This window comes from Nestor notabilis, unplaced genomic scaffold (genome assembly GCF_000696875.1).
Source record: "Nestor notabilis isolate BGI_N333 unplaced genomic scaffold, ASM69687v1 scaffold4428, whole genome shotgun sequence".
Taxonomy (NCBI): Eukaryota; Metazoa; Chordata; class Aves; order Psittaciformes; family Psittacidae; genus Nestor; species Nestor notabilis.
This window is the reverse complement of record NW_009938617.1, coordinates 29,916-48,547: the sequence shown is the minus strand read 5'-3', so window position 1 is coordinate 48,547 and position 18,632 is coordinate 29,916. Positions and strand designations below refer to the sequence as shown.

Here is an 18,632-nt window from a genome sequence, read left to right as displayed (position 1 = left end):
CAGTTGGATATGGAATGTAACAGAAGTCTAAACCAGCAGTGCTACATCAGGGATTTCCACACTTACATTGTATCCATAGACATATCCATTTGGTAACATCATAGGAGGATTATTTTCGTTCATTACATCCCCCGAAATCTTGCAGACTAGTCGGGAGTTGGCACAATGTGCCATAGGCAGGGGCTGAGCCAGCTTGTTCAGGGATTTGCTACACACAGGGCAGTCTGGGTTTTTTGAGCTCCCATCCTCTTTATAACACTGTCTGTTTAACAGTAAGTGAAGGAACAACCACCACAGAATGCGACAATGGTTAATAAGAGCCACTGGAAAAAATACAGTGAACTATGGAAATACAGCCTAGGGTAGACAACACACAGGACCATTTAATCCAAGTTTAATGTGTAAACAGAAGAATCAAGTGCTTCAAGGAACAAAAGTGAGCAACAAGCATCCTGCACCCTCTACAGGTAAAGTTCCTGCTGCAGAACACTTGAGTAGCACCAATCCTCTTAATGACACCAGAGTGTGTAGCAATTCCAACTAGGCTTCAAAAGATGCAGGATATATTCAAATGTTTATATAATCCCAGGGTAAATCTGTGTGTTAGTGCTTAAAGTAAGAATTCTGATCCAGCTCACTAACTTTAAGATACATGGAAATAGAGCCTAGTACACAAACACAATGTAAATGTCACCTTAATTTTGGTTTGGGCTTTTCTTAAGCCATTTATTATATTCTCCCCTTAATTTAATGGAGAGACCAGTTCAGAATCCATTTAAACAACTACAAAATATTCAAGTGTCACACTTTTACTTTGAGCTCTCTGAAAAGAAGCCATAGAACACAAAGCCCACTATGTTCTCTTGCACTGGACAGTGGTATCTGCATTAAAGGATACGGTGTTTTTATAGCTGAAAGGCCTGCCTGGAGTGTTATAGTAAAAACAGAATTGTTTCCCAGCTGATGTAGTCTGTAGTTATCATATCTAAACTGTTGGATCAGCATTCTCCATCGAGCGGGGTCCAAGAGATCCTGTTAAAAAACAACACAACTATAAGTTGTTTTCAATGTGATTGTCCCAGGGGAGAACAGCTTGGGAGTGGTCAGTTGTGCAGAACTCACTAGACTGAATACATCACAAAATAGAAGACACGTATATATATTCCAATGCATATAAATGTACTTGTTTAGAAAGTACCTTTTAACACTACTTTGCTAAAAGTATAATTTAAATCAAGTATTACTTAAAGCAGCTGGTACCTCTGAACCATTAACATTGAGAAGTGAGAAGCGTTTATCTCAAGTCAGGCTAATTCTGCTGATACCTCTTTGTAATATCTGCTGTTTGTAAGATTCTGTAATGAAAAAAGCACCATTTCTCTATGACCTTCCCCATCTAAGGCCAGAATGCTCGTGGAGTTCCAGGATGAAGCTTTTGTTCTGACCTCAAGGCAATTCTTAAGAAGGTTGAACAGACAGAGCCTACAACAGATCCATAATAAAGAGATAAAGTACTAGTAATGATAACAAAAAGCCTGTGATTAGGGGCCTAGATGATGGAACACAGAAGTAGCAGCTTATTAAGGGTCCAATTGGAATAATTCCAGCCACAGCTACACAAACTTGTTCATGGGGTTATCAAGAGAAAATAGCTTCTTTTGCTACAACATTAAATATGTTTTCCTTAAAGTACTAAAAGATAGGACAATGAGGTGGAGAAGCTTCTATTCATTGGCTATAGAAGACACTTCTTCCCTCGGATTAATTGAAGTCAGTTGATTAGAGATATTATGATCTGACAAGCTTGCTCACAGATCTAAAAGTAATTTTAAAGCCATTCATGCACAGAACTCCTCGTCAGCACAAAGGTATTTCCAAACTAGCACGTATTCTGTTTACCTAGGTAATTATGACCCAAAACATAACTTCAGCAAACTTGAATGTTTCAAATCCAATCCATATGAGTAGTAGGGAATTTGTTCCAATCATATGGTTGTATGTGAGACAACACTTGCTTTGCTCCCTGCCCTCCCTCGTTGAAATCTTCTGTTCATACTCAGAACAGACTACGGGGGTTTTATTTCTTTCTAACCATTAAAACAACAAACTCCATCTTATACCCAGTCTTCTAACTCATCTATCCTTCATGCTTGTAACTCACATTAGATGTAGAATCCAGATTACCAGGATCCTTTCAGGACTCTGGGAATTTCACATTAATTCTGTGGTTTGGTTTTTTGTGTGTTTTGTTAAACCATTGATTTCATCATCAATTGTTTAACACACGTTTATACTGGCATTGCCACATTCTGGCTTGGCATTTCACAGGATTCTTGTCTTGCTTTTCCAGCTCAACTCTAGTCACCTTCTGCCTCCAATGCCAAGTTAAAAACCCAAGTGAATTAGCACATGACCACAGAACAAACCCAAAATCCATTGAAACAGTAACTACCTCTGATTTTTGCTTGACTCAAGTTTAGATATAGATATTACCACTAATGTCTACATTCATTTGTATAATGCAAATAAATGAACACACACTTTTAGGCATCAAAAATACTGGTTTCAGATCATTCAAATCATCTTTCTTCATCCCAGGAAGAGTAATTTGAGAAGTAGAATAAAGGACTGCTGCTGGTGTATAAAGGACACAGCCTAGTATCTTGAACAGAATTGGTTTTCTTTGTACTTCCCCATCTTCCACCTCTTGCTGCATATTAGTTTATCACACTTCCAGTCCCACGGATGTTTACTTCTGGGTTTGTGGTAAAGCTAGTTCCGTGTGAATCTGTGTTTAAGTATTAAGAGCAAGTACAACAACTACAACACCACATATACTACCTGGATTGATGTACAGACAAGGACTGGTTATTAAAATTAAGCACTAATATAAAGGTGGATTTTCAAAAGTAAACTTAGAACAACAATTTGATCCTCAGATTATCAATGCATTTTCCTGTCAGGAAAAAAGCACTGCAACATTTATTATTCTGCTGCACCACTGAGTTTCAAGCAGAACATTACCTTATAGGGGGAGATATGAGTGTCTGATGGAAAGGCCAACATTCCCATCACTTGTCGAACCTCATCCAGCTGGCTTCCCTCAGCCTGACTGAAATGCTTTCTTGCATGTCTGAAATACAGAATTTATACCTATATTAGATAGCCTTGTTTTTAAAGCAAGTTTAAAGAACTATGTAAGATTTGAGAGGAAACTCTAGATTCTGCTCTCCATACATGAACTCCAAAAGGTGATGCCTTCAAATGGCTTGAAAAAAGTACACCCTGCAAATGTGAATGCAAGAATGACTGAGAATTCAGTTATACACTGTAATTTCTAGAAGCCAGAACTTACTGTAGCATGAAGCCTACATGTAGGATGACAGATCCATGATCACTAGGAGAAAATGTGTCTGCTTACACAAGCTCAACGGATCACACTTACTCCTTTGGCATCCACTTGCAAGTGAGAGAAATGCAGTCTGATAATCAGCTATTCCAAACCATTGAACATTAACAATGTTCAAATATCTACCTTGTTTATACTGACATTTGAGTGAATGTTTACTTTTGAATAATTGATTCAGTATTTTTATAGGCTCGAAAGCATTATCACTTTCTGTGCAGACTACAAGGAATTGCAGGGTAATGTAGTTGAAAACACCTTAAGAGTAAGTTTTTTTGCCAGGGAAACAAAAATCTTAAGTAGAACTCCAGTACAGGCTTTTATACTTTAAAGCACACTGATTATAACAGATATACACAAAGCTTTAAACTTGGATATTTGAAAGAAGGGACAGAATTACCAGGAACTTAAAGTAAAAATACAAACATTGATGTTTTTCAGGAAATTAATACTAAGAAAGCAGAGAATTATTGTCAGATTATAAGAATATTCAACTACCTTAAAACCCTGTCTGAAAGGCTCCCCCATCTAGTCTTCAAGATCACCAATTTTTAAGTTGAAGTGTGCGGGAATACCCTTTGGCCTTTAAACTGGATGATTAGTTCAGCATTTGTGCCAAAGTTCCTGTTTTCAGTGGTGCACAGATGTTGCATAGTGGAGTGAGCATGGAATCAGCACTGTACTGAACTGACAGCATTGCTTTAGTGTAGAAAACTGTTGTGATACTGTGTTTTCCTCCACAGTTTGCATTATGGGGAGGATACCAAGTCATCTTAAGAGCTCTGGTAAGTTTTCTCTAGTAAAGAGTCTTAAAATCTATTTAAAGTTACAAATTACTTTTAGGAATATACAGGATTTTCCAACTGCCCATTTCATGTGTTGCATTAAAAGAGAAATAAAATCTAGATAAGATTCCCTCCCCCCTCTGATTCTGTGTTCTACTAAGTATACTCAGGTCATCAACACCATGAGAACAGCCTCTTTAGCAGTGTTTCAGTACTCCTACTTCCTCTCCCACCCAAACCAGGAAGCAATGGAAGTTATGTAGGACAGACTGTTTCCACCCAACTTCCTATTTTGGGTGAGCAATTCAGGAATGTAAATATTGTTCCCCAGGTGATCACTGTTCTGAGAGCAGAAGTACAAACCCCATGGCCTGAGAGGAGAGGCTTGGCAGCCTGGACATAGTGGAAGCAAGCTAAAGGAAGTGCTAGCGCAGAGCTGCAGATGAAAGCAATAGCTATTTAAAAGAAAGCTCAGGCAAAGCAGAAAGTTCAGATGACCTAAGAGTAAAGCTAAACGAGGGAGGAAAAATCAGTTCTTTTAAGATGAATTATCACTCTGCACTTGTGCTCTGTGAGGTTAAAGCTAAACACAGATGTTTAGCTTAGCACTAGCCTTGTGGTCCCGCTTCCCACCAGGCCTTGACAGTTTGCTCTTACAGACAGCATTCCAACAATATGTCCCACTTGCTTGCAGGAAGACCCCGAGCTGCAGCAGGCAAATACTGGCCACACTTACTCTGCATGTTCAGGAAGAGCTAGGATCAACATTTAGGTTTGTGTATGTATGATATATAATCCCTGTGTGCGCTAACTGTTCAAAGCAGAAATGCCCAGAAATCCAGCACTTCCATCATTTGTAGAACACTCTGGGATGTGGTGGCCATTTTGTGTTCAGCCAGAAGGAATCAGATCTTCTAAAGAGACCTTCTGTTAGTCTTCATCTCTTGACTTTCCCTTCCACCTGTGCCCCTTACCAAATGAAGTCTCATTTTCCCCACAAAGCCTGCCATGCCACTGTCTGAACTTTACCCTCTGAGTGCCAACACATATAAACTAATATGCAAGACTACCTTTAAAAGAGAAGCAAGTTCATTAATTCACAGCACTCAAGTAACTGTTAGATTGAGAAGCAAGAAAACAGTGCTATGTGAGTACTGGTGAATGCACAACATTCAAAGAACACCTTGTTTGCCCTCATGCCATTTCGCACCCCCTCTATTTTCATTCAGCTATTTCCATCTCTTCGGGTAATAGCTACACTCTTGGAGGCATCTATGAACCATAAAAAGCTTATCTACCACGTTTTAACCACCATTAGCACACACTAGTCAGTATGGCTAGAGCCAGTAGACCATCACTGAAACCACTAAATACTTTTGACAGGTCAAATGAATTGGTAGAAATAGTTTTTCTCCAAATCCCAAAACGACTGTGTAAACTCTGTGGGGACGAAGTCCCTCATCTTTTGTTTGAAAGAGCTGTCCCTCTATGTAGCCCCTGTGGGTACAGCAGGCATATTGTACTTGACAAATCCAAGAGTGAAAGGATATTTATGAAGACTTGAAGATTTACAGTTCACTCTCTACTAAAGGTACATTAAATTGTTAAAGTATAAGTTAAACTGTGTTTATATTTACATATGCCTGAATACAAGCATGAACCTATTTACCAGGAAGTAGCAATAACTGAATACAAACACAAGGTGTTATCAAGACTTGTTCTTTCTGCTCAGCCTTTGACTGATGCCTGAATGCCTTTATCTCAGAGACCATCATGACTACCAGAAAAATGTGTGCTCAAAGTGCTCAGAAGTTTTATTTCTACATGCCTGCCAAACCCCATGCCCCAGCCCACAGTAAAACAAATTGTGTTTATTCACTCTTATAGGAGAGAAGTTCACCAAAATGAACAGACTGTGGCAACCTTCTCTTAACTCCACACATCATCAGCTATTTTTATTTACTCCTTTTATGCTTTATATCCAAGAACACGAAGTGCACAGGGTGTTTTGTTAAGCATTTAGCTAAGAACTCTGTGTATCTCTGGCATCCCATAAAAGCAAAGTAGTAGAATGCTGTCAGATTTCCCAGAATGAAATTAGTGAGAGCCCCGACCGTGTGAAATTAGCGTCATCAGTCATTCATTGTTACTTTAATAAGTATGGGCTTTACAAAAAAGACCTAAGGAGATTGTGGGAGTTAAAAACTAATGATACGAGGCAAAGAAAACCTCTGTGATGTACTGAAGCTTAAGATACTTACTCTTTGTAGTCAAGGGATGGGTTTTGTACATTCTTGAAACTCACACTTTCAAGACTGATTAAACTACCTTAGAAGAAGCTGTTCGTGCTCCTATTCTACAGAAATTCAAACTCTTATGAAATAAGATGTATACTTTTAAAGCTCACATCAATTTTAACCTAAAAGCAGTATGTCACTTTAGGGGTTCTCAGCAGGCAGCAAGCAAAGCTTTCAAACTTATTTAAACACCAGCTGCGTTCCAACAAAATGTCAGTTCTCCGAGTTCCACTCATACAGGAAACTACTTGGTAAACAGCCTCTTTCTCTGCTTTCTAATGGATGCCTGACCTATTTATTGCACCACGGACACAATGCTGAAAGAATCCTGCTGCAGGCCCTTAACAGAAGCAAGCTAATAGAAACACAAGTTGCAACAGTTTGCTAGAAGCAATGAGATTTATGCTGCACCTTCCCCAGATATATTCCCTTTGCCATTACAGATTCATTCTGAGGTAAAGTAGAATGAAGTGGTAAAAACGAACTTTTTAAAGCCATATTATTTAAGGAAAGCATTGAGACGTTGAACTCCGAATGTAACGAATTATCAAAACTCACCCTGATAAAAGGAGTGGATTAAGATACCGAAGAACTTCTGTGGCTCCTTTTCATTTTCCAAGTCATTATAAAGTCAAGGCAGCATTGTTATGACTGGCAATTTAGAATTGCTAAGTACAAGATGTATGTCAACCCTGAATTTCAATAAGTATATGGAATATATATGCTTCACCCCTAACAACATTGACTATCTTATGCCTATTTGCAATGTAAATGGGGGCTGTAATTTCGAGACCTCAGAGGCCATGACAGCACAAGTTATTCTGCACCACAAGTGCTGGGTCCTTTTGAGGGTTGACAACTTGCAAATTTTAACAGTTCCTATGTGGAGAAGGATCAGAGGGAAACAAATATCCAGCAGCAACAATAAACCTTATCTGCTTTGTCCTAGTTCTCAGCCTATCACCTTATTTCAGCTCTACGTGTGCCCTCTGGTTTCTAATCAACATCAGGAAGCTGCAGCTCAAAGGAAATAGTTTTCAGAGCATGGACTACTCATTGTTAAGATGCATGACTGCACATTTGGCAAAGCAGCAAACTTAACAGAGAATGAGGCTAAAGGCACAAAGGCACAGTATCCGTTGGCTGTAAAGAGCACCATGGGCTTCAGAGGATACATAATGGAGTTGAGTGTCTTTCATCCTTTTCGTAAGTACCTGGCAATTCCCTAGGACTTGAGAAGTCTATCAAAAGGTAACTGCACATCTCTCAAAGCCAGTATGTAGGTGTTTGTTTTTTTCTTTAATTAACATGAAAATTAGCTGCAGTTTATCAGATTGCACATGTGCATTGGCTGCGATCAAAACAATGATTTAGGTCCAAGTAGGGCAAAGTAGGGATGACACCAGCTAGCTCAAAGCAAGCAACACATCTGAATGAAATTAGAAATAAACAACTGGAAATAAGCCTAAAACTTAAGGTGAGTAATTCTGGGCGTGGTGGTAGTATTAGACTGGCCTCTCCACATACTTCTTTCAACTTCCTTTATTCTTGTTTTTAAATAACTAGGGGTCTCACCCATTGTGTTCAAGAAAAGTTTTGTTTGCCCTGCAAAAGTTTCTATATCTAATCCTTGGGAATGAGCTAGAATGCTTTCAGTCTGTGCTCCTGTTATGATACTTTACATGTTCTCTATAGCTCCCTGCTCCTCTGACCAAAAAAGCAGCTTTGCCACAAATACAAACCTACTGCTGGTTTCAATTTCTGGAGCACCCACTATGGTTATAGAGGCAGCAAGACTTGAAACTCCCTTAACAAAAGTTGTCAGAAGAATTAAGCAGCAACAGTGTGATCACCAGAATGTACCAGCAAAGCTTTAATTCTGCTGTAAAACTTGTCATTCTCCCTAGATTTAAGCATTCTTTAAACAGAACCTGCTGTGAGTTCCTCCCTCCCTCATGCATGCGTAAGCTGCAGTAGCTCTGCCACTTGCAGCATACTTTGTGGTGCTGGCAAGATCACTGCTTATCAGAATTATCAACACATTTTATAGTCCCACTATCAGAATTCCATTCATTTCAGCAAAACTGGTTTCCTGTGTTATCTTGCAACACTACTGCAACACCTTAAATCAGGATCACTACCTTTAAAACGTAATACCAGCACATGAAGCAATTTCTAAGTATTGCCATCAAGGTGGTCTTGTGGCTAAAGTCAGGCGATGATTAGGTCTGGCTAATTCTGTACCAATTCACAGCACCTTGAGAAGAAGTAATGCCCACTGGACTACTTCGAAAGAGGTGAAAATGGATATTGAGGTGGTCTCTTCATTTGGGTTCAGGGGCAGGGAGTAGTAGGAGAACACAGCTGCTTGTTCTCACAGACGTGACAATAGAGAACTCCAAAGTATTCATTCAGCACAAAAGGTGAACCTGGCTTAAAGCACAACGTGTAGAACAAATAGTTTAATGAAAATAAAGCAGAAAAGAATTCAATCAAAATTGAGATGTTAAGCTTTAGATGAGTGTTTCGTTGACCTTATTTTTGTGATTAAAGCTACAGTGAGTTCCTATGAGGAATGAGCTGCTCCTCTTGGAATTGGCTAAGGGTGAATGTGTTCATTACATTGTATGCCATAAGAAAATACCATTAATTTATAAAAGTAAGAAGACACCAAGTTTCAGTGACAACTAAGTTTTTAAGGAGGTGCATCTGTGGAATGACACCTTGACTTAAAAAGCAAAATTCAATCCCAGCTTAAATCTGAAGACTGATTACAACACTAGCAAGATTCATTACAGGAGTGGGGCTTCTGGGTGTTGCAGTAACAGTCATATGTTTCTAAGGAAGCACAATACCACCTTGTTAAGAACAGTTTTTGGGAAGCATCCTAATTTCATACCTCACAGCATCCAGTCTCTTGTTCTGTCGAATGAGTTCAATGAACTCCTGAATCCTTAGGCTGAACTCCAGACAGCTCTGAGATTAAAGAAAAGACAAGGTCTCAGATAGTGTCAAACCTGCACTGCAAAGTGTGTTAAATACCACATGTGCACAACAAAAAAGGAAAGTGTTAATAACATGCAACCTTGTTTGCTTGCTTTTAGGCATTCATGCAAAACAAATTGAAATGCTGTCTCTGTGGACAAGACATCAGCCCAGAATTCCCTAAAAGCAAACAAAAACCTCCTGCTTTTGCCTCCTTCAAAACTCCAGTCTTTAGCAGAGATGAACTTTTTCCTAATGACTGAAAGCATCATTACCTGAGATACAAGTGAGAGTAAGAAGTGGGTTCTTTGTACTTTCTTACAACTTAAAGTAGCAGATTCAACACAAGTTCAGGGCTACATGATAGCTTAGACAAGAGAGGTCTACCCAGAAGACTGCAAGGAAGAAACAAGTCTTTGAAAACTACTTTGAAAGTCCCCAACATTAACAACAACCAGCACAGGGTTCACGTTGCTGCAATCCCCTCCCTCCCTTTCTTCAAGCTTCTATCCCACTCTTGTTGTCAAACATCTAAAAGCCATGCTGGAAACCAGTCTCAAACAAGAAAACCAAGTGGCATTTACCTGTTTTTTGGAAAAAGGTAAAATTTGAAGCCTAATGAAGTTGACAGTGTCCCTTTTAAATCAAATTCCAGCACCAGTTCACAAAATCTATAAAAAGACTTGCAATATATGGAATTAAAAAGAAAAAAAGACTGCCCCCCCCCAAAAAAAAAAAAAAAAAGAACAAGTCACTATGCTTCTTTATAGGGACACAGTCAACTCTCAGTATGTTAAGAAAACAATGACAACTCAAAGTCCTCTGAATCTAGAAAGGAGCTGTATTCCCTGAGTTACCAGGCTCCATTTGGGAAGTGTTTTTTTTCTTCCCCCAATGCTTCTAATGAACAGTTGCCTTTTGTTTATTGTCCATCAGCACAGTAATATCAAAATTCCTCAGTGACTTCAGTAGGAATTTGAACAACTCCAAATCTATCAGTTAACTGCCTGGGGTGTCTAATGCACATACTGCAACAACTGCTTATTTTCAGATTTGAAATGTAAGCCATTTGAACATAAAACTGATGCGTTTTGTGAATATATGTTAAGATATATATGTTTAAGGAATAGAAAGTAAATTATTTTTCAACTCTGCATTTTTCTGAACTGAAGCCCACATTTAGCAGAGAATAAAAATTTATCCTCTATTTTAAATTTTCAGATAGGACTGTGTTAAAATACCCTGTTACTCAAATCTACACAAACCCCTCATTTAGAATTTTAGTTGAGTTTGTTTCTATTACAAAACCAATTGAGCTTTTTAATTGTTAATGATACTAAATCCTAGGGCTTAGTATTTCATTAAAGCGTTTTGACAGCGAAAAACCCCACCACATCCCAAGAACATCTTCTGACATTGTGTTTGGTTTTTATGAATCTTCAAGTAAGCTGCAAGCCAGTGGCTGTGTGGGTTCTGCAGACAAGTGTATCTAGAAGTAAAGAGCCCCACGGAATCAGGTGATGCATATGCTTCAACTCTGCGTACCTTCAAACAAGTCCACAGCAGCTATTCACAGCTTACACAGCTCACATCTGTGAAGACTACAGGTCTGTAAATGCTTTCCCAGGCCAACATACCATTTAATTTTTAGCTTAGGCTTGCATTAAGGTGGTGGCTGAGATTTTAGAACATTAACACTGATGAGTAGCTAAGCAACCAGAAACAGAAGAACTGTTTATTTGTGTTTCAGAAAAGAAGCATAGTGATTTCTCTTCTTCCAACTCTGATCTCTCACAACTTTACCTTTGTTTTAAAAAAAAATAAACTTAGGGCTTGCAGAAATAGATTTTTTTCTTGTTGTTTTACAAAAAGAGGGATGGAGAAGATTTTCCTTGTTGTTTAAGATTGGTGATGAAAAAGATGTTCAGATTTTATTTCTTATATTACTTAACATATGACGATTACACAAGGAGGATTTTTTAGCAGTATAATTATGCAGTAGTGGTTACATACCAATTCTGGTTTTCCTTTAAAGGTTTCCATAACAAGATCATCACTGTCTTTAGAGTAATCACTGGCCGATTTACTTTTGCGTCCCATCTTCGGTTCATTCTCATTTTGGTGCCCCTGAGTGACAGAGAACGTCACTCCTTGCTTATCATTAAGTGCACTCAAACAGGTTTTGGTTAAAGAAAGCACTTAGTTTAAAAAAATCAGACACAAACATTGTTGAGGGAGGCAGGGATTTTTGGTTAATATCAGTTAAAAACAGATTTCTGCAAGCCCTATGGAAGATTACAGCATGGTTTGAAATGCACAGTTTAAGAGACAAGGAAATTGAAACCCACTGCATAGGAACAAGTAGACAGCATGTTCAGGTCATGGTATTCAGTGGCTAGAGAGAGACCTACTGTGTTTATTACTTGATTAGACTCTGCTTTTATTCTTGGAAAAGCATTTCAACAGCAGTTTCTCACAAAAAGTTAGTTCTTCACTCAAGTTCTATTTTCTTACGTGCAACACTGAAATACTAAGGCAAAAATGTGTTTGAAATACCTCTCAGTGGTAAGCCTGAGGACACTGGTTTACCATCAACCTCATTCTTAAATACCTTCATGTATAAACTGAGTTATATTCTCAGCAGGATGCAAAGAGTCATAAATGTAAGTTCACGTGCATCATGACACTACGTACCTCAGCATTTAGACATGTGTAAGTCACACTAAAACCAACTGAATGTTAGTTGAGCACAGTTTGTTGAGACAACACTTGCACCCATAAGATCGCCTATCACCCAGTTTGAGGTTTGGCATTTGCATGAGCTAGTGTAGTTCCAGCAACCTATGCCTTCTTAAAAGGAGAGTTTTGTACTTACTGTCCTTACTTTTATACAAGGCCTCATTCAAGACCTATAATTTAAACCAAATTGACCACATCAAATATCCAAGTAGTTTAGAAAACATTTAGGAAACAATTTAAGCAAGACATGAGCATGTTACATTTTCATACCTTCATTTTTCTAAGCCTGGATTTGTTATCATGACACCAAGCCAAGCAAGTCATAGTTTCCTGTCTTTCCAATGACTCTTCCACTTCTTTAGCAGTCAAAAACATCTCAATATTTACCAAGTCCTTTAAAAAACAGAAAGAAAAAGTCTTGTTAAATTGTACTGATACATTACACAGCAATTACTCTTCAACAGAACTGGAATAGAGAGATACAAAAGACGCTGAGACCTCTGTTTTTTAGGACAGTTCTTGACACAAAGACATTATAGTGTATTTTAAAGACTGCATCTCCATGCACTGAAATATTCCAGTAGTGACAACAATATTCTTCTGAGTCTACTTATACAACAGAATGTGAAAAAAAACAAAGATTAAGCCTAGGAGCTTTGCACAGAAAGTGACCAGATCCCACCATTACTTCTGTGCAGTTCACACACAGGAGCACAGGGTTTCCTCAAAGCTTGGCTGACTACATCAATCCAACCATGACACTATCACTACATCTGCAAAAGTGAGCAAGAACTAGATAGCAGAGGAGAATCTAGTTGTACTTTACCTAGCCATCTATGACTATGGAGTTTTAGTCAAAGTCTAGTATTACTGGAAAAGTGGATGAGATCAGGTTAGGTTTGACAGAACAAAACCAAACAGGCCACATATATACAAGTGCAGCACAAGTTGCAGCTTTTACTAAAGGTTCCTCTTGTATGCCTTGAATGCGAGTTTAAAAAAAAATAAATTAAGGATAGTTGACGTGCAACTACATTTTATAGATTGTATGATCATAGCAACAAAACTATTATACTATCAAAAGGAGCCTCACGCAGCTCTAATGGTGGTGGTATCAAATCCAGGTAAGTCAAACTAAGGTCAGAGTTAAGGCAGTTACAAGTTGATCGAACAAAATCAAGACTGGACATTCACTGATATTCCCGTTCCCTTAAGGATAAAAAAAAAAATACTAATTTTATCAATGTGTTGGCAGAATGCCAAATCTGTTCTATAATAGGAATATCTCTCTATATATGTTAAAATTTTCCTGCAAGAACACGAGAGTAATCTTCCTTTTTGGTAGTCTCACGTTTTTCTGATGATACACTTAAGTAGAAAAAAGTGCAATATTCCCCTGTGTGTGATAAGGTGGCCATATAAAAAAACCTCCTGCCTATATAACTCATCTGTATAAGTAATTTAACATATAATGCAGCCATATTCATTACTTTGTTTGCATATTTTTCCTTATAGCTGCTGAATGGAAAGACAATTCAATTTGAGTTAAAAATAATATCTCTGTATATTTCCTTAAGCTTACTTGAGCGGTGTGTCCTCTTGATGAACAGCATTTGCTTTTACACCAAATTAACACAAAAGCATTTTCTTCTACATTAAAAGGAGGACTGGATATGGTAGGCAGAAACAAATCACTGGTTTCATCCCATTTGTTAGCTTTTTATAGTTTAAGCTTCATCAGAAAAAAAATAAAGCAGCATAAGGCAGCATTTGTTTTAAGTCGATGAGCTGGTGAGAGAATCCTCACTCCATGCATCTATCAATCAGATGTTAGCATAGCAATCTTCAGTGATGAGCAGAAAGGTTGTAGTTGCTGCTGAGGCAGACAAAACTCCCACATTCCTAAATTTCAAGTAAAAAAGGTTCTATTCGATGAAGAAATGCAAATTAGAATTGCAGTTGCCAAAAGAAGTCAAAGCTTGGCAGCCGTCTCTATTAAATAGACAAGATGTATCCAGAAAACAGAGAAGAACATTTTTAACTCAAAGAGGTTCTTTCAGAACGAACAATCACATTTGAATTGCACCAATAAATAGGATTTTATTCTCTGTTGACTGGAAAGTTAGGGAACAATATAAAGAAAGCATTAAGAAATCCATTTGTAGGGACAGAAATAGCTTTTGCATTTGATAAAAAAGTAGTTAGAAGTCTGAATCATGCACATCAATAGAAGAAAAATACTGAGACACATTAGGCAATAAACATCTAAAAGCCTCACATGCGTTCACATCACCCAAGTTTTTTTGATCTGATCATGCTTTCCTATGTTCCTTTTTCAATGGTGCCTACTTTTGATGCTTCTCCATGGGGTATTTCATTAGTTAGGACTAATGGAATAGAAGAAAGGAGTACCAGAGGATTATCTGGCTTTATCAAAACCAGCACAGCTCTTCTACACAGGCTAGTACTGGAGTACTACTTGTCTACCACATCTTGTATGGATGGGAACCAGTTAACAGCATTAGAACTATCTATACAGGTTCCAGCCAGAAGAGACCCATTAAGATCCTAATCCTGAATAGTCTTCTGAAGGTACTCTGTAATTCAGAGTTGTACGGGCTGTACAGAAACACTGCCTCAGTTCCCAAAACAGCATTAAGATTTAATATGCTGCTATGAAGAGCCTCTCTTATATAATTTGTTTACATATAATATTGAGTGAAAGTAAATACATAGTTTTAGAGACATATTGCCACCGGTTCTGCAGGTGGAAAAAAAGCTGAAGCAAGGAATCTCTTGCCTCACACTCCAACTAACACAGCATTCAGCAGCACAGCAAACATCTTCTGACTTGCATATAAATTAAAAAGCAATTCTGAGGTCTTTAATTACCCTCTTTTGCAACACTGTAAAGTCTGCCTTCATTGCACAACTTCAGTTTTGACACTCTAGCAGTGATCGCTATAGTTTACTTCCAGTACTGCTGAAGTATAGGAGAACCCTGTGCTGCACATGGAGTGTTTCAGTATTGTTAAAGAAACTTCTACCACAGACTTCCCAGCCTCCTGTGTATTGCCGTGAATGTTTTGCCTAAGTTACCCTGCCTTAACATGCTTACCAATGCAGAATACCTCACCCTAGGTAGGAAGGGTGATTAACTACATTTAGTTGGGTTTCTACAGCTGCGATGACAAATAGTTTCAAATGGCTCAAGGAGGAGAACTCTTTCCTTAAGTATTACTGACAATTACCCAGACAGTAAGAAAGGGCACACAGCATAAGTATTCTTCTTCCTTGTAGTACATGGAAGGAAGTACCACCATTTCTGCTTGAAAAAACGTGTTGGACTACAGTGAACTAACCTTCCCTTCTATTTAACAGTCACTAACCAAGTATCAGAAGGGTAATTATTTAAGCACTGGATGAACTTGATCATAAAAGAACTATTTAATTACATTACAATGGTGCAAACCTAGAGAAAAGCATTTATTACTAGAGAACACTACTGCACACGAAGGCTGAAGACATTTAAATGAAATCAGAGTGACTTATTTAAACTAAGAATACATCTATCCATCACTCTGTGCTCTGCCTGATTTACATATATACAGCTTGTAAAATATCACTGCTGCTTTTAAGCTGCAAGTGCCTCCAGAGAGGGGGGTTACCAACCCTATCACTCTGCACACAACTCCAATTATTGAGGTATAAAATACTACAAAGAATGATGATTCCTTCATCATGACTATATACATATACACACACACACTCCTGGCCAATATAGAATTAGAAGAACAGCAGTAGTTCCACATATTTGCAGGAATTAAGTAAATACAAACAAACCAGAGTCTTGCTAAAAATAGCAAACACCTATCAAAATTGTTCTCTCTTCTTTGGTAGGACTTGTGCAACTACTGACAATATGCTCAAGCATTTGCAAGACCTCAAGCCAGCTTTATTCACTTCCCTACAAAACTAAACCACATCTCAGTAGTCAAAGTATGATGTCCAAGTTCAGCATCAATAACTTAACCCAAGTGGTTTGTTTTAGTCACATACTAGAAGTGACCTCTTCAAACATGGCAATTTAAGAGTGCCCCCGGGATGCCTTCAGAAAGATCTGACTTTCTATTCAGACATCAGATATACACAAAAGCCTTCATCCAGTTTCTATTTTTGAAGTAAAACATCTTTACATTGTAACTACACCTCAAGCAAACTAAAATTTTTCACTTACATTACATTCATAGGTTTCACAGTCATAACTAAAAAGATACAATAAGATTACTATGAGAGGTAGAGTTTTGTTTTGCAAGGGCAAAAATTTAAACTTCACTACAAACAGTTCTTAAAGAGTCAGCAATGATTTTGTCTCTAAGATGTAAGACAGTGTTTTGATTAGTCCACTCCCAGATGTAAAAACTCAAGCTCTCTTAATACACAGTTTCAGATCTAGATGTGTGGCTTTAAATTCATCAAGAAAACTGCTCATATATTTCGCCACTAGATAAAACAAACAGCAACTTTGCATTTGATCCTGTCAAAAATGGCTTAAGAATCATAGAATAAGGGTTGGAAAGGACCTTAAGATCATCCAGTTCCAACCCCTCTGCCGTGGGCAGGGACACCTCACACTAGACCATGTCACCCCAGGCTCTGTCCAACCTGGCCTTGAACACTGCCAGGGATGGAGCATTCACCACTTCTCTGGGTAACCTGTGCCAGGGCCTCACCACCCTCACAGTGAAGAGCTTCTTCCTTAAGAATAAAAGCATCATTTCTCTAGTAGCAATACAGTTTTCACTCAAAGTTTATGCAGTGTTCGCATGAGAGTTTTAATTTATGTAACATATTTTACAATTTGAAGCAGTCAGGTCAAGTCATTCCTCTCCATCAGTCTCCACTCAGCATATGTACATGTACTTTTTTATGACCTCTCTAGCCACAAGTCTGGAAAGCTGTCAAAATTAATGCTTGACAAAATCCCTTAGAGTTCACATGAACATTTGTGTCTTAAAATATAACCCAGGATATTTCACATGCAAAATGTGAATCTAACAAGGCTCAAAACCAAACAGAAACAAGTAGTAAAACATGCAATATCTGGTATTTTCAAGTCCCACCATGAACTATCCTCAAAACAAGGTAATTCATCAAGAAGAAGGAAAATTAGGCTTAAGACAAGCTGAAAAAAAAAATTACTCAGGTGGAAAAAGGCAGCATTTTGTAGAGAAGCTTCCTTAGTGGGGGAAAAAAACCAAGAGTAATAAAATGGGTTACTTGTTGTATAAAATAGGTGATTCATAACATCGTAAGATGCTCTTTATGTATTTTGAAGATGTAAATGATCTATTTTTAATTGCTTACTAACATCAGTACAAAACTGAAAATAGGCCAGTATGCCTCAAGCTTTCAGGGGCTTGTTGCCAAGAGTATATACCAAAGACAGCTTTAATAAGATTGACTACCTATATGTATTACATGCATAAGAGCACTGCCTTTGTATTACAAAAGGCTTTGCTGATGCACCTGGATATCTACTAGTGTGGTAAGCACTAAACTGTTTGTGTATAAGTACAGTAAACACTGTTTTAGACAACTTTAAAACAAGCTGTGTTAAGCTTTCAGTGACTACTCGCATACTGTACTACATACTCTCAACTTGCAGCATAGCCTTCAATTAATTTAGTTCTATAGAAATGGAATAGAAATGCAATAACGAACAGTTACAAGCAGAAAGGTCAAATTAATCTTCTATATTAATACATTAATTTGTTAAAATTTCTTCTTATCAATACAGAGCAAATCCAGGGATCATGTAGATGTCATGATTATGTTCCATCCCTGGCAGTGTTCAAGGCCAGGTTGGACACAGGGGCTTGAAGCAACCTGCTCTAGTGGAAGGTGTCCCTGCTCATGGCAGGGGGTTGGAACTGGATGAGCTTTAAGGTGCCTTCCAACCCAAACCAGTCTGTGACTATCATTACACAACTGGGGAAGAAGGCAGACTCAAGGAGCTGTAAGGTAGACAACAGGACCATCTGGGAAAGAAGAGGTTAGCATACTTCCAGAGTGGGGAAACAGCAAAATAAGACATCAGTTGGCAGGAGCAGTAAGACTGGAAACCACCACAGTAACATTGCCTACTTGAAAACACGTCCAGAAAGAAACAAAGAGGTGGGACAGCACAACAGGTTTTAATTGCAGTAACATGAAGCTGTAAGGTAGACAACAGGACCATCTGGGAAAGAAGAGGTTAGCATACTTCCAGAGTGGGGAAACAGCAAAATAAGACATCAGTTGGCAGGAGCAGTAAGACTGGAAACCACCACAGTAACATTGCCTACTTGAAAACACGTCCAGAAAGAAACAAAGAGGTGGGACAGCACAACAGGTTTTAATTGCAGTAACATGAATTGT

The 18,632-nt window shown here is 38.2% G+C and overlaps 1 protein-coding gene across 3 annotated transcripts in view; it reads right to left on the bottom strand.

Annotated features, from left to right (window-relative positions):
* Positions 1–18,632, bottom strand: part of MAEA (macrophage erythroblast attacher) — a 35,999-nt gene that overhangs the window by 1,588 nt on the left and 15,779 nt on the right. For 2 of the 3 annotated variants that reach the window (XM_010019412.1, XM_010019414.1), the window contains 5 exons: positions 12,483–12,605; positions 9,388–9,464; positions 3,025–3,133; positions 899–1,032; positions 67–262 (listed from right to left, as the gene is read on the bottom strand). In XM_010019412.1, the coding sequence (XP_010017714.1) occupies positions 67–262; positions 899–1,032; positions 3,025–3,133; positions 9,388–9,464; positions 12,483–12,605 (639 nt within the window). The remainder of the gene's footprint in view (positions 1–66; positions 263–898; positions 1,033–3,024; positions 3,134–9,387; positions 9,465–12,482; positions 12,606–18,632) is intronic. The other variant, XM_010019413.1, reaches the window with a different exon arrangement.